This window comes from Penicillium vulpinum (genome assembly GCF_028829585.1).
Source record: "Penicillium vulpinum strain IBT 29486 chromosome Unknown utg000001l_segment0_segment0, whole genome shotgun sequence".
Taxonomy (NCBI): Eukaryota; Fungi; Ascomycota; class Eurotiomycetes; order Eurotiales; family Aspergillaceae; genus Penicillium; species Penicillium vulpinum.
Genome location: NW_026643241.1, coordinates 7332504 through 7355325, shown reverse-complemented (window position 1 = coordinate 7355325; position 22822 = coordinate 7332504). Strand labels below are relative to the sequence as shown.

Here is a 22822-nt window from a genome sequence, read left to right as displayed (position 1 = left end):
AAAACTTAATGAAATGCCTAACCATGGGGTAGGAAATTGATTTAGGAAATTGGCTGTGTTATTCACTAGCGGATGTGATTATTCCCGGGCCTCAGAATCAACATTAAACATGCTCTCGTTAGTATTAAGGCCCAAACGCAATGAGAGGATATAGAACCGATGCTGACAAAAAGCACTATAAATTTTTGTATGCAAATCAGAAGTCTATTTGATAATGCACCAGTCTATACAAGCCAATAACAACGCCAACAAATGCTAAACAAAATGAATCAACCCAGTTCTCTCCCTTTATTTCTCGGTCTGCCATCCTTCCCATCTCTCAAAGTCCCCCGTGTCCAAATAAAACAGATCCAGCATACGCCCCACGCTCTGATTAACCAATTCATCCACCGAGGCAGCCCGGATATAGTACGCCGGCACCGGAGGAAAGATAACTGCGCCAGCACGGGAAACCTCCAACATATTACGCAGATGAATATCGCTAAGTGGGGTCTCCCTCGTAACAAGCACAAGCTTCCGTCTCTCTTTCAACATAACATCCGCAGTGCGCGAGATCAAATCATCACAGAAACCGCTGTGAATGGCAGCGAGTGTCTTCATACTGCATGGAACAACGATCATACCATCCGTCTTGAAAGACCCGCTAGCAATCGGTGCAGCCATATCGTTGATGTTGTGGACATGATCTGCCAACGCTCTGACATTCGATGGGTGGTAGTCGGTTTCGTATTTGATGGTCGCCTCGGCCCATTTACTCATTACCAAATGGGTTTCGATGTTTAAGCGACGGAGGGCGATGAGTACTTTTATTCCAAGAATTGCGCCCGTTGCGCCGGTCATTGCGACCACGATGCGTTTGCGGCGAGTTTGTTGGGGGGCATGATCGATGGTTGACATTGTTGTTTCGATTGGGCTGCCTCCCAGAGAATTGCGGCTGGAAGACGGGTTGCGAGCTCCAGAGAAAAGAGAAAGCATTAACTGTAGGCTTGTTGATAGTATTGTTTTGGTCTTGTTAAGTGACGGTTTGGTTTGTATCACATGGAGCTGTGAAGACTGGGAATGAGCTCAGCCTGACAGCCCTGGCTCGTTTTATATGAATAAGTGGCAAATGCCAATTATCTAGCTCTGACGGGTCTTCTTGTTAGAATTTATCGTGTAACCAGAGATACAGGAGAATAATGTCACCAGACTAGTTTTGGGGGCCCGAATGGAGCCATCCGAGGCCCCGAGGCCGAGATCCGAAGCTTGCGTGGATAACCGTCCACGGGTGACATAGTGCAGCTTATTTGATAAAAGAGCTACATAAATCCTGCATATGGATAGATGCATTGCTGCGTGCATTATTGTGTGCATTGTGAATGTGTAATTGATTGAAGTACATGACTGCCAAGGTATTAGACTCAAGATGTTCACAGGAATCCATTTTCCTGTGTATAATCAAATATCGGGACTGTGCTATGTCAGCTTTGGTTGTCGAAACTAGTAATACCGTGCTTACAGTTCATAATCGAGTCCAGATATGTGATGGGTGATACATCGAATGAGTCGGGCATGTTCATGGACCCAATGGGCCTGTTTAGACGTGAGAATTCATCTTTCACCATTGATAGTGAAACTTACCCTGGGACGAATTGCGGCTCCATATTCAAATCCATTCCTGCCCAGCTCTCTGTTTCGGTAGTGCCCGTCTCCTGTTCTCTGTCCAGGGCGCTTCGTAGGGTCACCAAGGCTCGGATGTGGCGATCCGATAACCACTGGCTATTACTCTCGGAAAACGCAGCACCATCATCGTTGGTTCTTGAATTAGAGGATGAGAAGACATGGATCACTTTCTGTTGGAGGTTGCGGCATTCAGGGTCGTTGCGCGTCTCTTCCCAAATGCAGAGAAGCAGGGTTGAACTTAACACTGTATGCACCATTGACCAGTTCCGCAATGGAATAGTACTTAATGCTTGGAAATCAAGAAATGCCTCGGAAGCATCGATCAAGCTCTCCTTAGCACGAGCCCGAAGAATACCAGCATGGGGGTGAAAAGGCTGTGGAGTGGATTGCTTTATTGCCGGTCGGCAGAAGACCGATACACAGAAAGAGGTGTGCATTCTGAGAGCTAAATGCTCAAGATGTTGTTGTAGTGTCGTACAACCTTCTCGTGATCGAAGATATCGTAGGCCGCGTTGATGGGCATCATCCAGCCGCTGCAGCGCTTCTAATGCTCGATCAAATTCAGCAACGCTGGGGCTTTCCGGTCGCATGCTATCTAAGCTGATATGGCATAGCAAGTGCATTACTTCTATGTAGGACAGGTCTTGTCTGTCGAAAAATGAGTTGGCAAGAGACCATCTCGTCACGGAGACAATAGGTGGTCGGTCATAGCGAAGGCACAGTAAACTATCCTGACAGATAATTGTTGACCTGTTGAAAGTTAGCTTTGATGCGAGCAAATATGTCTATAGTAGTTCGGTCTTCATACCAAAGAGTCCTTGCCTTCATTCTCACCTGCTCGGGCCAGTGAACAGTACTGCTTTCAGTGTGCAAGCCCATGGTCTGAGCTAGTCGGATTGTCGTGCCCAATAGCGCCCAGGCGGCATCTGACTGTCCCACATTCTGCAAGGTATTCCCCAATATAAGTAGCGCTTGTATAATATCTAGTGATGGCCGAAAAAGGAAATTGGCCAAGCGGAGAGCATCAAATGATCGACGAGCTAGATATCGTTTTAGCCAAGCCTAATGAGCGAGCAATCAAACTTACCGAAGTCAATTGACAGCTCAAGTCGTTCGGGATAATCGATATCGGAGTAATGCGCCCCTGAGGCCAATGTTGCCAGTAAAAGGCTGACATGGCCAATAGACTTATCGGTTGCCCAGCGATCAGTGATCTTCTCCGGGTCGCATAATTCACCAGATGCGTGGGCATTGAGATAGGTGCACAAGTCAGATTCAAAGCGGTCTATGTCAGCTAGTATTGGATTGAATGGATATGCCATGATACGAAAGAAGTGGAAGAATCTAACCAGTTAGCCGTATTCTTTTTCGGCTATTTGCAACCTACTTCAAGGCCTCTGATCTTTGAGGCATTATAGTCAACAGTGACTTCCATCTCTCGAGAGGCGTTTTCGGGTCCATGAAAGGAAAGTTGCTGAAGGTATTCCGCAGGCCAAGAACAGATCCAACTTCGCGGGCCACTGATTCATTGGCGTCTGATGCTCGCAGGCGCAGGAGCGAAACAACCGAATTATCACCAGAATAGACATAATTCTTGGAACTATCATCAAGCAGCGCTGGTTCATTGTCTGCTATGACCGGTGATTTTGGCGAAGCCAAGCGTGCGACGCTATGACGAGAAGCCAATCTGCGCCTCGAATTCGCAACGGTGTAGGTACAGATCTCAGGGTGTTTTCGCTTCTGACAGGTACGACATGGTTGGCCCCCATCACATTTGACCTTGCGCTTTCTACATGCGTAGCATGCATGGGCCTCTCGCTCTCGACTCTTAAGGTGTAACACCCGATCTGCTTCGCTTTGGTTGATAGTGCTCATCCTGCCGAGGACTCCGAGGTACCGGTATTAACAGGGGTTGTTGTCTTAGCCAGAAGGTTGTATCAGTTGGAAATTTGGGGCTCTCTCAATATAGGAGCACACATCCGAGATCCGAACTAGGTGATGTGGACTACGTTGATGTAGCACTCGCCAGAACAGACAGATTGGGTTTCCGCCTCGACAAGCGCCCATGCTGGCGGGTACCCACCTGGGCATACCCAGGTACAGTAAGACCTCCAAAGTATTAGGCTGAATCTTGTATCCTCACATACAAGCCAGTATGTGATAGTACAAAAACGTTGCCCAATACTTCAAAGATCCCACTGTAAAACTTATTACCGTACACAAGACACTGACAAATATTCCTCAAATTCCATTTAGATTTACTTGAAATAATAAAGACTTGGTTTACTCCTCCCGGAATCCCATCTTCGTCCAGTTGGCCAAAACCTTTTGCTTGATCTCCTCAGGATACGAGCTCTCAAAATCAGCTGCCTCCCAGTCTTTCCCAATAGTATACTCACATGGGAGAAGAGCATCAGAAACGACCTTTCCGCCCTTCACTGGCGATCCATTCCCATGTGACATGTATGGAATAAGGGGGAACCCGCGCACATCCTCAAAAAAGGTCTCGTCCAGGCCAGGACGGCAGCGAGTCGAGAAAGCCCACATAACATCTTTGCCATTGTAAACATCAATGTCGTCGCCACAGAGCACTATCCGGTGGGTGGTGCCGCCGGCCTTGCAATTGAATACCAGGTCTCCAACCTTCTTGGAGAACTCTTTTGTGGTAGTCTTCATCTCCCGTAGCTTTGCGGTGTCGATTCTCAAAGCAAGCCAGGTCACCTGGGACTCGAACGGCGTGAAGGCGTCGGTTACCGGGAGACCGGCTTGTTGACAGATCTTGCGGATCTCGGCAGATGCCAGCGGGCCGATCATGGTTTGCTAATACTTGTTAGTAGGGAACTGGCAAAGATGGGGTAGGGCTACTTACAGTCTCATCGGTCAGTCGACCGCAAGATGATATGGGCATGATGGCATTATTGCGGTAAGTGATGCGGTTGACCTTATACTTGGGACCCACGTGGCTTTCTCCAGGGAAAATATAGCCATGCATTTCACCAAAAGGACCCTCAGAGCCCTCCTCCGTGATAGAAAGGGTACCTTCGAAGACGATCTCAGATGTGGCAGGCACGAAGAGATCGTTAGTATCGCACTTGACTAGATCCAAGGCGGAACCAGTCATGGCGCCAACATATCCAGCCTCGCTCACACCGTCGGGGATGGGCATGCTCGAGGCCATGATAGCAGCAGGTGGAACACCGAATGCCAGAGCCCACGGGGCATCGCGACCTTCTTTCTTCCACATCTGGTGGATCTGCCAGTTATGCTGAGGCTCAATAATTAGACCGGTCAGATGCCTATCGTCCGAGATCATAGCGCGGGTGATAGACCAGTTAGTCCAAGATCCATCAGGGGATTGGATAATTTGCATTCCGTAGGTCTGGATGTACTTCCCTCCATCGGCCTGGTGGATCATGGGTGCAGGGAGCTTAGTCAGATCAATATGGCTTTCTTCGATGAAGTTCTCTTTGCAAGGACCGGTAGACACGATGTTGGGCTGGATGGGAGCCATGGTGCTAGCCGAGAGCATCTTGTCAATGATTTCGCGCATAGATGCGGTCGGTGGCAGGCCCAAGTGCCGTGCAAGTCGGCCATAGCGATCCTTCGGGGACTTCCTAAGAGATGCAGGGGCACCCATGATGCGGAAGAGACCATTCTCGGCACCAATGATGTTGTTGAAGAGCGGGGCCTTGTCGTCCGTTTCACAGACTAGACGAGTAATGGCGGCCGCTTCGAGGTTGGGGTCAATCGGAGAGTCGATCTCAACCAGATCATTGTCGGCCTTTAAGGCCTCGACAAATGACCGGAAGCAGAGGTGAGGCTCAGTATTTATCATTGTGAATCTGTCTTTGTAGGTGGAGGTTGTGTATAGGCTGAGTGGAATTGGACTTGTGAATTAGGGCAGTCCTTGCCAATGCAGCCAGCTTAAATATCTCAGTGAGAGTCTCCATCACGGCTGTCTCGGATCGCCACATACTAAGTTCGAGTGACACAGGCCGATTTGTCCATGAGTATTCTCAGGATGCTGCGCACTTGGACACCCCGGATGGTGTGAAGAGACCCGCTCCGAGCCCCCGAGATACCGAACGAGGATCTATGGAACTCAAGCCACTCATTCTGTATCATTGCATATGTACTCCGTAGATGTGTATATTTCAAAGTAATTTGTCATTCAGCATATTTTAAGCTTTTTATCGCCTATAATTTAGTTGCAACACCAATAGGGGGCAAAATATCTCAACAAAGGACAACTAAACAGACTAATCAAAAGACGTGGTAAAGCCACAAACACGGCCAACCACCAACTGTTCTTGTTTGTACGCAAGGGAAACTGATACTCAGAACTGGATACCGGATTTGTTGTCACGATGCAGATGCATTAATGCCGGCGGGGTCGGCTGTTGGCCTAAAACGATGTTCATATGATGTCGGCACTTCAATCAACAGAGGGGAATACAGTCGCCCTCAGCTTACTCTTGTTTTTATCTATGTCTGCTTTCTCATTGGCCAAACGTGTTAAATGTACTAAAATTAAGTCTCGTGCAAACTAGCGCTGATGGGTAGAGCATCTAAAAGCACGGGTATACGCGTGATCCTTTCAAATATCTTACATACAGTGAGTGTCAATACAGGGGTGTATGTCTGGGATGTTTCAACTCACCTAAATGTATTATGTATACTCCGTACCGAGGCACACTTTATTGGATGTTGAATTAGAGCTGTACGATAAGTACATAATATCTGCAACAGAGTTTGGATTTCATGGGCAAGAATCAACCATTCAAGCTAAAATGGTTGCAAGTAAATACCAGGCCATGCCCGTAGGAGGTTGATAGCGGAATAAGTTAGGTGATAATATGTATAGCTATGCTACACAGACAGAACGTGTATCACCAGACGCTATTCTACATATATAGGTTTGGTTCACAACACGATATAAACAGAACACCAAATATATCAGCCAGACGCCGGAGGCAAACCAAAATGTACCACCAAGCCCGCTTCCAATCTAATTTGAGTTTCCCGAAAACGAAACAAGAGCGTTATAGGACTCAGTCAAAGGCCACAAGCCCTGAGCAAACCCAAGCGCCCCAGCAACAAGAAGCATATAATAAGCGACCGTCCACCCAACACCCAATTCACCACTATCCTGAACCCCAACCCCACCATCATCGGAATCCTCCTTGCCCCTCAACACACGTGGACGAATGGGCTCACCGGTCTCAACACGCCCCCAGAAGCGCGGCAATCCACACCAGTTACAGAAACTATGGATGAGAACAACGGCCAGCAACGATCCCGTCCGCAAATAGACAAAGGTCGCATACCAACCGAAGATGGTCGTGTATCCAAACTGCACAAGCGACCGCAGCAGGGCGGCTAGACCCGGCGTGTCTGGGTGCGTCAGACGGAACTCATAGAAGTGGTGAATATGCGCGATGCCGAAATACAGCGGTGCGAGGAACACGATTCGACCCGGCGAGGTGTGTGCTAGCAAATGCAGCGGTACCATCGCAGATCTGAACATGACTTCTTCTGTGAAGGGGCCCTAGGAGAAATTAGATTGGGCGGGGGAAAAAAAGAAAAGAAAAGGGCATGTGCATACCGCAACATAATTCCTCCAACCAATCCAGCCACCGAGACTCTCAGAGAGCTTACTAGGACGAAACCAGAACTTCCACTCGCCCTCGACGATGCCACGCTCGAAGAGCGGGCCAACGAAGAGAATCGCAGTTAGGAAAAGACTGCGAATAGTCTCCAGCAGGCCGACGGGCCACCATCCAAGGAGCCTGGTGCCGGCGCCGAGGGAGGAATTACCCTCCTCAACGATGAGCCAGAGGACGAAGACAGAGCTCACGATACATGAGCTCGTAACAACGCGGATGCGAGCGCGAATGACGGATGGAGCATCGCGACTGAGAGTTGGGGATGGGCGGGTTGCTGGTGAGAGATAGAATGGTACCACGTAGAGTAGGGTGAGAATGACCTGGATAGGCAGTTAGGTACGAGGATGTAGACTGAAGTATGTTTTTTTTTTCTTTTTCTTTGGTGCATTTTGGTGTTTCTAGGGGTTCTTTCTACATACAGACAGAAAAGCGACCGTCTGTTCTGACAGGGCAGGTTCATCTGAGGCGCGTTAGTTCAATGTTCGGCCTTCTTTTTTTAGGGATTTCCCCTGACTCACCCTGCTTGGAGTATAGACTTTTGAGTCGAGCCATAATCCCTACCGGCGCCATGATCTGCAGGTTTGGGGGGGGTGAAGCTATTTATGGATGTGTCTTATGGATTTTCTTATGGGGGAGGCGAAGCCTTGGGAGGTTCTTTGTTCCTGGTAATATACAAATGTGAAGGCGATGATTAGTTGGAATTGATATAATACAGTATTGTACTGTCATTCGTTACAGATTGATACAGAATGGGAATTCTGTTAGGATTGTTCTTTTTTGGATCTATGTACATATATTTGCTCCGTACATATAGATTTGACATTGAATATTCCGTTCAATGTTCTATATATATACTTATAATGAAGGCTGTTTCATCTTCACCCCTAATAGCCCCTTAAAAGTTCAGAAACCTGATTCGAACTGGTGGACCGTGCAAAGTCGGGATATGAGCTGTCATCCCCCTACCAATTTTAAGTGTAAGTCAATGCTAGGGATCGTGGTAATATTCTCCGATCACGAGGAATTAATGAAAGTGTTACATGATTTATTGGCAACGAGCATATCATTATTGTTCTGGTCTGCTCGGGGTGTTCGGCACTAAAAACTAGTGGCAGTTCATCAGGATTAGAGACAACGCACACAGGATCCACATAAAACATTCGATTAAATGAGGAAATATGTTTGAAGGAGTCAATTGTGGTTCTCATGGACCACATCTAGTCCTCAATTGACTTGATACTCCGCATTAAAGGGGATCTTTTATATTAAAGATGATAACACACTACGATTTCAGGAAATACATATACATCGGAAGAACGACAGAGGAAAAAAAAAAGAGAATTGCCCAGTCACATCCTCGCGGTACTTTTGCTCTTCAACTTGACCCCGTCTAGACCAATCGTTAAGAGCCACTGAGTGTCAACGTTCTCTAGTCCATGCAGCCTGCATCACCCCCCTACGGTCTCGAATCTCACTTGCTTAGGCGCTCACCGCTGGCCAACAAAATTCCTTCCCCCCTTCGCTTTTCACCCTTCCCTCAAGTGTCTCAAGTTCTCTCGTGCTTTTTACTCCTGTGCTTTTCTGTGCCCTTTTTTGTTTTGAAACGTTTTAATGATTGTTGTTTTTTCCGCCAGTCACTCTTTTGGCCCTGATGTTTGAAACGAACTAATTGACGAACTTCTGCACGTCTACCCACGCTCTTTTTTTGATGAACATCAGCCTATAGAAGAACCCTTCATATTGAAGGGCACCACATTCCTTACATCGAATCCTCGAATTCCTGGAAAAAACAACAACATTGAACAATTCCACTCTTTTGACCCCATCTTGTTTACAGCACGTTTTGATTTGACATCTCCCAACTGCTTTTACCATTGCTTTTATCCCGTCTTTTTTCGATCCATGCTCTAAGTGTGTCCCAATAATGTCTTTTACCACTCGGTCGACCTCGCCACGCGCGCGAAGGGCATTACATGAGCGTACACCCTCTCACTCAAACGAAAGATCGCCATCCCAGTCATTGCGAATGGTGCCGAATGAAGAGCTTGATATGTACACCGCGACCCCATTCCCGACCAAACCCGAACAGATTCTGTTACCTCTCCCCGGCAGACAACAACAATACATATCAGACACCGGTTTCAGCTACTCCGATCACCACGTTGGACCGTCAACATATTCTTCATCGACCCTCAACAACCCGACACCCCACAGCCCGAGAGATCACTCAATTGGTGAGAGCTGGGATGTATCCTCCACCGTCGATACCGGAAACTCGCCTCCCCAGTTATGGGATGATGACCCATCTTCTAGCAAGTCCTCGCTGCCCTCCGGGAAAGCACCAGATTATGGGTCGGAAAGTTCAGAAGCTGAGTACTCGGATGACGAGATGATGGTCTTGCCGACCACAACACCAACAATCAAAGCCGTCGTCTCGGAGTCATCGATGTCGCCCAAGTCCTCTGCGGAGTCCGTGACTGGCTATTCCAGCCCCATTATCGAACAAATCGGGGCCCCGTCAAGTCCCAACTTTGTTATGCTGGATAACTCAAGCATTAACTACCACTATACAGCATCCTCAGGATCAGAACCGCGAACGAACTCGCTTTCCTCGTATAACTCACGAGGAACCGTCGTCAGGCACGTCGGCTCTACACCCTGGTTCCAAAACGCCTTCCAACCGGCTTCATCCGAGCACTCTAGCTATGGATCCCCATCATTCCACTCCAGCCCGCCTACGCAATCGATAGCCTCATTCCACTCCAGCCCTCCCCCGCAGTCCATAGCCTCGTTCCGCTCATCATCCAGGGCACCATCAGGCAGCCGTTCTCAATCAGCAACATCTTCTTCCCGCAGCCTCCGCTCTGCTTCTGACTTGCAGGCAGCCATCGACAATGGCGTGCCTATTCAATACCCACGTATTCGCGTGCCATCGTCTTCAAGTTCCCGCGCTGGCACATCAGTTTCATCAGAACGCGACTTCTCCCCTGGCCCTGCATCCGGACGTTGCAATCCTCACTTGGCATCAGGACGCTGGAACCCGCATCTATCAACGGTCTCCTCCATCTGGTCTGCCGATGAATTATCCAATCTCGCTGGACACGCAGACTCAGACTCAGACCGCGAAATGGCAGAGCCAACCCCACCGCCGCCAGCAGCCCTAAAAGGAGAACCAAACAGATCTTCCGTCTGGCTCGTGGACTCTCCCAACGATAGTGAAGATGAGCGCCTCGACAGCCTAACCAAGCTCCCCAACCGCCCAGTCTTCTCCCAGAGTGTCTCCTCCGGCTCAAAGCGGAGCGACAGCACCCGCAGCCTCCAACGCCCAGGCACGGGATCAAGCACAATCCTCAACATCCTCCCAACATGGGCAAAGGTTTACTACCTACGCGAACCATTGGGCCTGAACTCAACACTCTCCATGATGGACGCTACCCGCCCACCTTCTACCCGCCCACCTTCTATACGTCCACCATCCACCCGCCCAGGAACCTCAAACTCAAGCGTCTTCAACCTCGTCCCAGGCCCCCTCAACATCCCCCGCCCCCGCTCTCCAGAACGTCAACTCCCCTCCCCGCAACGCAAACCTGTCCCCCAACGCCGCATAGAAAGCGACCCGCGTGATCCACGCGCCCACTGGGTTCCTTCCCCACAACCCGAAGACGGCGAGTTCAGCGGTAATCACCTCAACCGCCTTCGACACAGCTGGTCACCGCATCTTATTCCGGACCGACGTGTTCTGCAACGCTCGACAAGCCGGTGGCGGCCTCCATCACTCGACTCTCGCAACGAGCCTTTCTTCGGCCGCCGCAATATTCAAGTGTATTCATTCTGCATGGGATTCATTTTCCCACCTGCGTGGTGTGTCGCGGCGTTCATGCCGCTGCCACCCAAACCTAAGATGTTGCAGATGGCCGAATATGAGTCCGGCTCGGATGTTAATGCGGCGCTTGAGGCCCAGTGTGTCAATTTGCAGCAGCGGAGGAGGGACAATGCGCGCTGGTGGAGGAATCTCAATCGATGGATGATTTCCCTTGGGGTTGTTATTGTTATTGTTATCATTGTGCTGGCTGTTATTGGGACGACCACGGGTTTTTAAGGTTATTTACAGCGTCTACGGACTGTGTTTCACTGCGATCTCTTCTTTTTTACGCTCTTACGACTTGGACTTTCTTTCAACAACATCATTTGAGACTGCTCATCTTTGATGCTTTTTTTCTTCTTTTCCTTTTCTCGGGGATTGACTTCCCTGAACAACCAGTCGACTGGTCTTTTTTTTCCTCTCCTTGCTGTGCACTGATACTGCAGACACTTTCTCCTTACTGTGATCTGGACCTTGTCTCCTCTCTTCTCTCTTGACTGTTGACTATTCAGCCTCCCCCTTTTTTTTGCTTTTCTGATTGCACATTTCTTCTGAATGACTACACGACTTCAACGCACATAAATATCCTCTTCTGTTTACATTTTTTTGTGCTTTCCAACATTTGCCTCCGGACTTCTTGTCTATGGCTTCATATTTGTGATTTCTATGCATGGCGACTGCCTTTGTTTGCATTTCTGCTATACATCCGTGTAATGGATATACATATGTATGTTTTCATTGTTATTTTGCTTGTTTTATCTGATTTCGATTTTGAAGCACACTCATACGCATACTTGCTCTCTACTTGTCGTCTATTTAGCATGTTACGTTGTATCAAAATTGTATTGATATACTTAACTTCTTCACTGTTCTCTCTGATTTAACCAAGGTAATTTTAACGGAATCAAAGCTTGCTATTCCCTGCAAAGCAAATCATCTGACACAATCTATAGACATCCATAGACCTAGACGAGACAAATCTCGACCGAGTCACTATTAAATAGAATAAAACCCACGAAACCTTCCTAATTATTTTTATAGCAAACCCGAAACCCGAAACCCGAAAAAAGCCGATCCAAAGCGGCTCTTCAACCCCCTACTATCCAATGAATCAATGAGTCAATGAATCTACCACTCATACAGTTCTTAGCCAAAACTGCCACAGTCTACAACTTCCGTCCAATCTTCTGCTCAACGGCAGCCTTCAACTCCTCACCAGTGGGCATCTTAACCGTACTTCCCCGTCTACCGCGGGACTCAATCTCAGCCTTGATCTCAGCAACAGCCTCATCAAAGTCACGCTCGGGATCATCCGGCAAGCCGAGGTCAGGTGGGCGCACGGCTTCGGCGCTAACGGTACGAGCGAGATGGGGGCGGTTGCGGCTCTTCAGCTGGGAGACAAGGTAGGTTCTGAGCGGGGAGAAGGAAGCGAAGGCGACTAGTGAGACGGCACAGTTGACAATGCCGTAGAAATAGACGCGGGACCAGACAGCCACGGACTTCTCGAAGTTGAGGATGATGAAGGGGAGAACGGCAAAGGAGAGAGTTAGCTGTGTTGCTAGCCAGCTGAGGATGTCGTAGTAACGCTTATTTGCTGTTGGCTTGGTGCCGTCCGGTGTGAGGAAGAAGGGGCGCACGTAGCGACGGAAGTCTATTATATGGTTAGTTATGGAAGGAGGGTGGATTATGAGGATATCTTGGTGGTGCTTACTCTTTGCCACAGTCTGGATGAATGAGCCCAGTACGAAGGTCATGTAGTATCCTGGGTAGAAACCGTGCCAGAGGGCACTGGTGGCGAAAGTAGCCATGCTGGCGCGGAAACCAGGTTTCTTGCCCTTGGGCGTGACGCGGAGGTAGACGTAGTTGCGCAGCCAGTGGTTGGTGTTCTTATTCCAGTTACCCAGGTAAGCGTGCGAGTTCTGCGCCGTCTCCATGGCCCACGGATCAACGTTCTCCAGTCGATTCCAGAAGACCTTGCCTGTTTTCGGGTCGAAGCTGTTGTATCCCATGCCAGATAGGATACAGGCACCCTCGGTCAGAGCCCAGACGCCGTAGTACTTAGTGCGAGCGGTGAAACCGAGCATGTGCACGTTGAAAACGCGACGCAGGAAGGAATACTGCAAGAACGTGTCCGAAAGTACAAAGTCGATGGTAAAGTATGAGCTCAGTTGAATGAAGGCGAAGATCCAGATCAGTCCGACGGCGGCCTTCATTGCGGCAGGTCTTCCGCTGCGAGGGATCTTGCGCTTCTTTCGGGTGGGTGGCACCTTTGATGGGTCAGTGCCGGGGGGAACTTCGAAAAGCGTAGTGTCGATCCAACGGCGGTAGTCCACATATTCAAAGGAAGGACCGGCAAAGAGAGAAGGGAAGAACAGGACGTAGCCCAGGTAGTCTACAATACTAGGGAACTTCGTAATAGCAGAGTACTTCTGCGCGTCCGAGAGTTGGTCCTTGGGCAGACGGCCGTCATGAACATTCCAGCAGAACGAGGTAAGTTTCATGACAAGGACCATCTGCGCTCCAGTAATGTCAACGGCGCCACTATCGTTCGCCATCTGACGTTCAATATGGTTAACCGACATGTGACCCATGAGGAAAAGGAACCCAATCCATGGCATCAGTGATCCATCCACGTAGTAGGCGATTGCATAGGTGGCCGCGGAACTGTATAGTAGGGTGCGTAGACCATCCCAGAGGTCGAAGAGTCCGACAATATAGAACAACGACACGGCAATAATGAAGGCATTCTTCTTCCAGGGTTGGCCGTCAGGGATACGTTTGAGGAGGGCGGCCAGTGGGTAGGAGATGAGGAACGAGCCGATCAACTTGACTGGAGCTGGGTGTCAGAAACTGCTAGCAATATCGGGAGCTGGAAATGGAAGATCGTACGTTCATCGATCGATGCGCCAGTGAGTCGAGCTGGCACCTCAAATACTGCGGGGAGAATTGTTAATCGGACTGAAGAGCTTAAGTAGTTTGTATGAGGGGAGCAACAACATACTCTGATCTACATAGGGCAACATTGTTGACCTTGTAGAAGGAGAATAAAACAGACAAAACAGAAAAGAAGAAGACGATGAAGAAGAAAAGATTATAGGGAAGAAAAGAAGAAGAAAGCCAGGGAAAAAAAAGAAGAAAAAAGCCCAAGACCAGAAAAACAGCTCGTCATGTGGAAAGTGGAATTTCCACCCCAACAACTTCCCGCCATCTCCACATTCAACCCCTCGATCTTCAACAGCTTCAACAGCTTCAACAAGGAGCTAATTTAGGATACACTTGAAGTTTATTTCCAAGACCTCCCCACCATGGACGTCGTCGCGGCCGCCTCGGGGTACATCTCCAAGATGGTCACCGGGGGTGAGTCGGGAGCTTCGTCATCCAAGATGAAGATCTTGCTCCTTGATAGTGAGACAGTAGGTGATTTTACCCTGCTAGCAATATACTAATCTCGATCGCTAACTCCTATTGTTATAGGTCCATATTGTTTCGACTGCCATTACCCAATCCGCCCTCCTTAATCACGAGGTCTACCTCATCGACCGTTTGGACAATGCCGCGCGCGAGAAGATGCGACATCTGCGATGCCTGTGTTTCGTGCGACCATCACCCACCTCTATTCAGTTTTTGATCGATGAGCTTCGAGAGCCTAAATACGGCGAATATTACATCTACCTTAGCAACATTATCCGCAAATCTGCCCTCGAGCGGCTTGCGGAAGCGGACAGCCATGAGGTTGTCCAGTCCGTCCAGGAGCAATTTGCCGACTTCCTTGTCATCAACCCGGACCTTTGTTCGTTAGGTATGGGTTTCCCATTGCAAAGGATATGGAGCCAGTCGCCCGACTTATGGAACCCGGATTCACTACAAAGAGCTACGGAGGGGGTTTTGGCCCTACTCCTCGCGTTAAAGAAGAACCCACTTATCCGCTATGAGAAGAACAGCCTATTGGCCCGGAAATTGGCGACAGAGGTCCGATACCACATCACGCAGGAGGAGCAGTTATTTAACTTCCGCCGGACGGATACACCGCCTATCTTGCTCGTTCTTGACCGCCGCGATGACCCCATCACCCCATTGCTGACCCAATGGACGTACCAGGCGATGGTGCACGAGATGCTTGGCATCAACAACGGCCGCGTGGATCTGCACGATGTGCCAGATATCCGACCAGAGCTGAAAGAGATTGTTTTGGCTCAGGACCAGGACCCGTTCTTCAAGAAGAATATGTATCAGAACTTTGGTGATTTGGGCCAGAACATTAAAGAATATGTGGAGCAGTACCAAACCAAAACCCAAAGCACTGCGAATATCGAGTCCATTGCGGACATGAAACGATTTGTGGAGGATTATCCTGAATTCCGCAAGTTGTCAGGTAATGTGAGCAAGCACGTTACCCTGGTAGGTGAACTTAGTCGACGCGTTGGCGAGGATACCCTTCTCGACGTGAGCGAGTTGGAGCAGAGCTTGGCATGCAATGATAACCACTCAAATGATCTTAGGGTATGTTCAAAAGTTAACTTGATTATGCTTTGCTCACGGACTCACTCTTCTCCAGTCACTACAACAAATCATTGCGCTGCCAAATGTGCCCTCTGATAATAAGCTGCGCCTGGTGGCTCTCTATGCTCTTCGCTATGAGAAGCAACCTAACAACGCACTGCCAATTCTCCTTGATCTCCTCGTTACAGCGGGCGAAGTCTCATCTAACCGCGTAAATATTATCCCCAAGCTCCTCGCCTATCACCACTCCCTCCAAGCCCCACCAGTCGCAGGCGGGTTCTCCGACCTCTTTGAATCAACATCATTCTTCTCCGGTGCAAGAGACCGCTTCAAGGGTCTTAAAGGCGTTGAGAACGTCTACACCCAACACTCCCCCCGACTGGAAGTGACTCTCCAAAATCTCATCAAAGGCCGCCTAAAGGAACTGCAGTACCCATTCCTCGAGGGCAGCGGACACACGCGGGACAAGCCGCAAGACATCATCATCTTTATGGTTGGCGGCACCACATATGAGGAGGCCAAGATGGTAGCGCAGGTCAATGCCAGCTCCCCAGGTGTGCGAGTCGTTCTAGGCGGCACTTCTATTCACAACAGTACAACCTTCTTGGAGGAGGTTGACGATGCAGTGGGCAATTGGCCCGAACCAGGACCTACGACAGCTGCGGGACGGCTGCGACGGGAGGTGGGACGATAATTGTGTCTATTTAGAGTGTATATGAGTAATTGAATAGCATCATATCAAGTAAACGCCTGCAACTAAGAGTCAATTTCATAAGCCCTGAAAAGATAACAGTTAACGGCAATTTATTCCGCGATTGTCGCTATTGCACTCCGTAGAGAGACCCAAATGCGGAGAACATTGATCTTCCTCTTCTCCCCTCATCTACGAGCCACATCATGGAGCAGACATCCCCAAAAGGAGGGCCCTCCTCTCCAGTTTCCCACGAACCAAGTCTCCATCTCCCTTCAACGACCGATCCACCCGGTCCCCATAATCCCGCCAAACCCCTCGTATGGCTGGTATACAATCACTCACCCAGCAACAAAACCACCCAAGACACTAGCTAACCCATATCCCCAGATCTTCGGTGCAACCGGCCACATGGGCCGCTCTTTAGTAAAAACCGCGCTTGCCAACAACGACCGAGTAGCAGCAGTGGGACGCACATACGAAAACAGCCCCGCATCAATGAAAGAGCTCGAATCAGCGAACTGCATCGGACTCCTATGCGACGTACGAGCGCGCGAGACCGTGAAGCGCGTGATCGACCAGACAATAGCACACTTCGGTCGAATCGACATAATCGCAAACTGCTCCGGCTACGGCGTGATCGGCGCCTGCGAAGACCAGGATGAATTCGACATCCGCAACCAATTCGAAACAAACTTCACCGGAACCCTGAACATGATCCAGCTATCGTTGCCTCATTTCCGCCAGCGTCGCGAAGGGAGATATCTCATCTTCAGCTCCACATCTGGCGCGCTCGGCGTGCCGGGCCTCGGACCCTACTGCGCGTCCAAATACGCCGTCGAGGGCTTGATGGAGAGCATGCTGTATGAGGTGGATAGTTTCAATATTAAGGGTACGCTTGTTGAACCGGGACATATGCGTCGTGATGATATCACGGATTTGAATTCGGTCTCTGCAATGGAGATTAACCCCTCCGAACATCATCTCTCGTCGCCGTTACCGCTCTACGGCCATTTTTTGGTTAAGCCGCCCAGTGAACCGTATAACACGGCTACGTCGCCGGCGGCACATGCGCGACGTATGCTCATGTGGTTGGGTGATAAGCAGCCTGCTAGTGCTGTCAAGGCGGCATATTTGGTCTGGGAGCTTGGTCATTGCTCCTATCCGCCCCTGAGGCTGATTCTAGGGACGTATGCTGTTGAGAGTATACGGGATCGGCTGAAGTGTATTATTGAGGAGATCGAAGATTGGAAGCATCTCAGTTTCCCGATGGGTGAGGCGCAACCGGTTGGAGGTGGGCGTGGTAGGTCTGCTCAGGCTGAAGGGAGTGAACTGGGTAATGGATGATTTTGTTAAACTTTGTCACCGTCTTATATGATACCTAAACTGAACTAAACCTGATCAGCGAGCCTCTTCCAAGGATAGCCGATCTGCATATTTCCAGGTGTGGGTTTTTCCCTATGTGGGAATGTATGGCCCTCTCTGAAGCTTCTTCGGGGGTTGGATGTTTCTATCACAGAACGACTCGCGTACTTCATGGCTCCATACCCGTGGAGTTTGAGGAGCAGTGTATATACTATACTTTCATGAATGATGTACACTATATGAATAATTGCTCTCTTGCTAATTCCCAAATTCTATACCATTTATCCGGCATATCAGTGTTCACAACCAAAACCTATATGCTAAATGGAAGACAAACCATCAAGGCAAGGCAGATTCCTGACTGATTCCAGTAGATAGATAACCTGTGTATAACTGTAATAGAAACTATAGACTTTGGACTGTATCTAAGTATATATGTTCTATTTAGGTCATCTTCTCATTATCATTTAGTTATCTGACACCCAATCCGTCAACCCTTCTTTGTATATATATATATCTAGGCTCAACCTTCTATAACTACAAAAATATTCCACCACCAGCACTTTGAAAGCCTTTAAAAAAACAATGAAATTTCCTGTTGCAATTTCAAAGACGATTCTCTTCCCCAGTAAGCCCTCCGTTCAGATTACCATCCTGATGGCTATAGCGACTTCCGAACAAAACAGGCTGCACTCGAGAATTGCACAGCTGTAGGATAATTTAAAGCTGCAGACGGATTTGATCGTAATATCCTTATACCGAAAGAATCGAGAAGAGTGTGATCAGATGTATAATTATGAAGAAGAGTCCTAAAATGAGAAAGCTAGAGTCAACTTGAGACTTGATAGCACGTTTGGTACTTTTGTTTTTCCTTTCCCCTATTCCTAAATAGCCAAACCAGAAAGGGGGAAAAAGTGAGAGGAGAAAGCTTTGTACATATACAATCTACCAGAAATAATATACAAGTCTATTCAAGATAGTGATACAAATCCCACATCGAATATAGAATGGGAAAATCAGAAAACAACACTGACAAGCTTACCCCCCTTGACGACGATTACCCGCCGTCTCTTCTCCCAGTCATTCTTCTCCTGAAGCCACAACTTCCCCTCAGCAGTCTCCAAGACTCGGCTGACAATCCAATCCTGCTCTTCCTGCGAAGGAGCACTCTTGCCCTGCGGCGACTGAGACTCCATGCGCGGGATTGTCACAGCACAGCGAAGCTTTCCATTGATTTGGACCGCGACTGTTTGTCCGCCGCGAGTGGAGAGGGCTTCGGCTTGGTCGGGTGTGAGGAGGGTGCTGGGCCAGGGGGATGAAAGGATTGACGGCACTGGTGTTGGAGAGGTGGTATTTGTGGTTTCATGCAGCACTTCCCATGATTCAGAGGCTAAGGCTGGGGCGATGGGGGCTAGGAGACGGAGGAGGGATGAGACAGATAGGTAGAGGATAAGAGGGGTGGAGGCGGGTGTTGAGGATAGGGTGTTGGTCAGCTTGGTCAAGTCTGAGATGACTGTGTTCAGACCGTAGGGGTTGCTTTCGATGCAAGTGGTGACGGATGCGATCGTGTTGTGGGTGGCTAGGACTGCGTCTGCGTCGGAGTCGCTCAGGTCCTGAAGTGAAGATGGGAGGGGAGCGGCGTGGGTGGTAGAGGATTTTAGAGCTGCTTCCGAGACGGAGAATGATGCCTCCGCTAGGGCCTGCTGGGTATCTTGGACGAGTTTCCAGAGTCGGCCGAACCAGCGCTCAACACCGACGACCTTGGCTTCGTCCCATTCTAGAACTTCGCTCACTGGTGCGGAGAACAGGATGTGTGCGCGAGTAGCGTCAGCGCCGTACTTTGATGTGGTAAGGGTAGGGTCCACGCCGTTGTACTTGCTCTTGGACATCTTTTCGAAAGAAATATTAGGGGCGACTTTTGTTCCCTTTATCAAAGGCTTGTCTGGGTTGGTCAGATCGACTTCGGACGGGAGCAGGAAGCGGCCTGTCGAAGGCTCAGTGAGAGTCTTTCCGTGAACCATGCCCTGGCTGAGAAGTATTTTGAATGGTTCTGCTGGTGCAGCAGAGTTACTAGCTGGGAGCATCTCTGGCTGAGAGAGGAATTTGTAGATAAATCGAGCATAGAGAAGATGCAGAATTGCATGCTCGACGCCACCAATGTACACATCCACCGGCTGCATAGCTGCAGGAGAGAACGGGGCTCCCTTGTTAGCAGGGTCCAAGAATCGCAAGAAGTACCAGGATGAGTCCACGAAGGTGTCCATGGTGTCTGTGTCGCGTCGGGCGGGACCATTGCAACTGGGGCATTTTGTGTGGACCCATTCCTCAGAGGATTCAAGAGGGTTCCCCTTCTTTCCCTTGAGCCACTCTCCCTCGATTTTCGGCAGCTTTACTGGAAGATCCTTATCAGGCACCGGCACAGGACCACAGTCCCCGCAGTGGATGATGGGGATTGGCGCACCCCAGTATCGCTGGCGACTGATTAACCAATCCCGCAGGCGCCAGCTCTCGACGAACGCAGCCTGACCAACTTGCTCTAGGTCATTAACAATCAGTTTTGATGCCTCCTTCGAGAGTAATCCTTGGTACTTTCCACATCGCGAGGTCAGGAAGCCCTCGGAGGTGAAAGCTTTTGCGTTTAACGTCGCGACAACACTGCTGTTTGTCTCATTGCCACTTGGCTCGGCCTCGATAACAACAGGAATTGAGTCGGGGTTCACATTTTCCTTGAAGAACGACATATCCCTGGTGTCATGTCCCGGAACACCCATGACTGCTCCCTCGCCGTAATCGCTAAGGACGTAGGGAGCCACAAATACAGGAAGCTTCCTCTGTAAATGGGGGGTTTCTGTATCGATTTTGCACAATGGATTAGACACCTCAATATCAGATAGCCGGTATCCTGCCTTGGAGTCTGGTGCAAGTGAAGATGAATCACTCAGGAATTTGCGAAGTGCCGCGTCTTTCTCAGCAGCCTTCAACACAATAGGGTGATTCAAAGAAAGTGCCAGATACTCCACACCATACAAAGTGTCTGGGCGGGTAGTAAATACATTCACATTGACTTGGTCATTCGCGTGTCCAATGGTTACAGGGAATGTGACCTTAGCACCAGAAGACTTTCCAAGCCAATTGCGTTGCATCGACAATACACGCTCCGGCCATCCGCCGGCAAGAGAATCAAGGTCTTTCAGAAGCGCTTCCTTGAAATCAGTGATCTTGAAGAACCACTGCTTCAAGTTCAACTTCTCAACTTTAGCCCCAGATCTCCACGAGAATCCATTGGCATCGACCTGAGTAAAAATTAGATCAAATCAAAATTTACCATCTGATCCAGACTCACCTGTTCATTTGCCAAAACGGTCTTATCAACAGGGTCGTAATTAACCAACGCTTCCGCCTGGTACGCCAAATTCTTCTTATACAACATCAGAAAGATGCGCTGAGTATGCTCATAGAAGTCCGGGGAACATGTAGCCAGTTCCTATCCATAAGTATCAATTAGCCATCCAACCCACGACCAACTCAAATATAAAAAATCCACACCAACATACCCGATCCCAATCAAACTCCGCCGAAATACACCTCAACTGCTCCTTCATCTTCGAAATATTCTCCTGCGTCCACACCGCAGGATCTATACCCCTCTCAATCGCCGCATTCTCCGCCGGCAGCCCAAAAGCATCCCACCCCATAGGATGAAGCACGTTATGTCCGCGCATTTTATAAAACCGCGAGATCACATCTGAGATCGTGTACACGCGCAAATGGCCCATGTGCAGCGTGCCGGACGGATATGGGAACATGGACAAGATGTAGGATTTGGGTTTCTGTGTTTCGTCAGGTGTTGATTGCGGCGCTGCGCGGTCGCTTTCCCATTTCGCTTGCCATTTTTTGTCGAGGGCGGGGAGGTCCAGTCGGCGGGTTGAGGTGCTGGCTAGTCGGGTTAGGGTGTAGACTGGTGAGAGGGCTCGTAGGGTTGGACGCGTGTAAATGCGGCCAGGCGCGACGGCGCTGGTTAATCGGAGTCGTGAGAGGGATTGCATAGTGTCCGGCTGATCATTATGTGTGTGGAATTTTTAGAGATTGGAGGGATTGGTCATGTCCGCGACTTGGAGCTCTTACTTCCAAGTTCCATTGCACATCTTCAAAACTTCCCCGGAGCCCGGGTAGCTTTAGCCCCGATTAAGACTAGCGTATCATCACTATACTTCAAATATTATTTTAAGCCGTTTTTATACCTATATATATATGAATGCTATCCTATATCTTACGGCTAATTCTTATTGTCCTAGCTATAGCACTAATAAAGGGTAGCAATGTCTAAAAATAAATTTACGACTAAGGAGACATCTGCAAAGACATCTCGGAAGACAGCCAAAATTTTTATCTTACTAAGGCTGCATTTGGAAGCGGCTAACTATACCTAAATATTCTTGTTGGACATATTTCTGGACGTTATGGATATGCCGAGGTCTTTTGGTATTTGTGGGGAATTTGATTTTTTTTTTGGCAATGTTTTTCATGCTCAGTGAATACATATGTGCACCACGTAGGTAGTGTGTAGACTTGGCCCTATCACCCGCCATCTTTTTTTTTTTGAGCCCAAGACCGATCGTTGTTTCCAAACCCCAGCAGTATACACCAAACTTCCGGAACCTTCCATAAAGTCCAAATTCTTGGATGCGAGATTGGGGAACAGGCTCGCACTCTTGTGCCCATTTAAGGCCTGGCATCGCTACATTGAATAAGTAGTCGGGGATTTCGCTCTTGTCGCGCGATATTGACATATAGTACTCCGAATAACAGACTATGAAAGTCATTTATTGACTTTCATTTGTATGTGTAGAACGGCCGACATTTTTCTAACCACTCAAGCACCGATATCAACTGTTCAAGTCCCGTGTTGCGGTAAGGCAGCGCTTCTCGTACTTCGTAGGTCTATATTCCTTCAAAGTCCTTCCAGAATTGCAGTAAATCACCTTTTTTCAGGTAGGTGAGGGCGAGCGATACGGCGGCATTATCAGACAGGCGATCTGGTTTCACGAGTTTTTCATATATACCAACCACTGGGAA

At 49.0% G+C, this 22822-nt stretch overlaps 9 protein-coding genes across 9 annotated transcripts; 3 read left to right on the top strand and 6 right to left on the bottom strand.

Moving 5' to 3' along the window:
* Positions 1–288: 288 nt before the first annotated feature.
* On the bottom strand, positions 289–897 carry N7479_002628 (UbiX family flavin prenyltransferase; the record flags this gene model as incomplete). The annotated part of the gene is made up of 1 exon (XM_057250325.1): positions 289–897. The coding sequence occupies one exon, from the start codon at positions 895–897 to the stop codon at positions 289–291; it is 609 nt and encodes a 202-aa protein (XP_057114757.1).
* A 512-nt stretch (positions 898–1409) lies between these two features.
* On the bottom strand, positions 1410–3537 carry N7479_002627 (Zn(II)2Cys6 transcription factor; the record flags this gene model as incomplete). The annotated part of the gene is made up of 6 exons (XM_057250324.1): positions 1410–1450; positions 1499–1572; positions 1621–2412; positions 2471–2702; positions 2750–3006; positions 3050–3537. The coding sequence occupies 6 exons, from the start codon at positions 3535–3537 to the stop codon at positions 1410–1412; spliced, it is 1884 nt and encodes a 627-aa protein (XP_057114756.1).
* A 408-nt stretch (positions 3538–3945) lies between these two features.
* On the bottom strand, positions 3946–5497 carry N7479_002626 (UbiD family decarboxylase; the record flags this gene model as incomplete). The annotated part of the gene is made up of 2 exons (XM_057250323.1): positions 3946–4482; positions 4532–5497. 2 exons carry the CDS (start codon positions 5495–5497, stop codon positions 3946–3948), a joined length of 1503 nt encoding a protein of 500 aa, XP_057114755.1.
* Positions 5498–6670: 1173 nt separating this feature from the next.
* On the bottom strand, positions 6671–7898 carry N7479_002625 (CAAX prenyl protease RCE1; the record flags this gene model as incomplete). The annotated part of the gene is made up of 4 exons (XM_057250322.1): positions 6671–7210; positions 7268–7648; positions 7748–7788; positions 7847–7898. 4 exons carry the CDS (start codon positions 7896–7898, stop codon positions 6671–6673), a joined length of 1014 nt encoding a protein of 337 aa, XP_057114754.1.
* Positions 7899–9252: 1354 nt separating this feature from the next.
* N7479_002624 (putative serine-rich protein) lies at positions 9253–11427 on the top strand (the record flags this gene model as incomplete). The annotated part of the gene is made up of 1 exon (XM_057250321.1): positions 9253–11427. One exon carries the CDS (start codon positions 9253–9255, stop codon positions 11425–11427), a length of 2175 nt encoding a protein of 724 aa, XP_057114753.1.
* A 929-nt stretch (positions 11428–12356) lies between these two features.
* Positions 12357–14213, bottom strand: N7479_002623 (lysophospholipid acyltransferase; the record flags this gene model as incomplete). The annotated part of the gene is made up of 4 exons (XM_057250320.1): positions 12357–12841; positions 12902–14020; positions 14080–14124; positions 14192–14213. 4 exons carry the CDS (start codon positions 14211–14213, stop codon positions 12357–12359), a joined length of 1671 nt encoding a protein of 556 aa, XP_057114752.1.
* Positions 14214–14495: 282 nt separating this feature from the next.
* On the top strand, positions 14496–16384 carry N7479_002622 (Sec1 family protein; the record flags this gene model as incomplete). The annotated part of the gene is made up of 3 exons (XM_057250319.1): positions 14496–14603; positions 14665–15690; positions 15746–16384. 3 exons carry the CDS (start codon positions 14496–14498, stop codon positions 16382–16384), a joined length of 1773 nt encoding a protein of 590 aa, XP_057114751.1.
* Positions 16385–16537: 153 nt separating this feature from the next.
* Positions 16538–17728, top strand: N7479_002621 (SDR family oxidoreductase; the record flags this gene model as incomplete). Its single annotated transcript, XM_057250318.1, has 1 exon — positions 16538–17728. The coding sequence occupies one exon, from the start codon at positions 16538–16540 to the stop codon at positions 17726–17728; it is 1191 nt and encodes a 396-aa protein (XP_057114750.1).
* Positions 17729–18762: 1034 nt separating this feature from the next.
* On the bottom strand, positions 18763–21792 carry N7479_002620 (leucine--tRNA ligase NAM2; the record flags this gene model as incomplete). The annotated part of the gene is made up of 3 exons (XM_057250317.1): positions 18763–21039; positions 21090–21230; positions 21301–21792. 3 exons carry the CDS (start codon positions 21790–21792, stop codon positions 18763–18765), a joined length of 2910 nt encoding a protein of 969 aa, XP_057114749.1.
* Positions 21793–22822: the final 1030 nt, after the last annotated feature.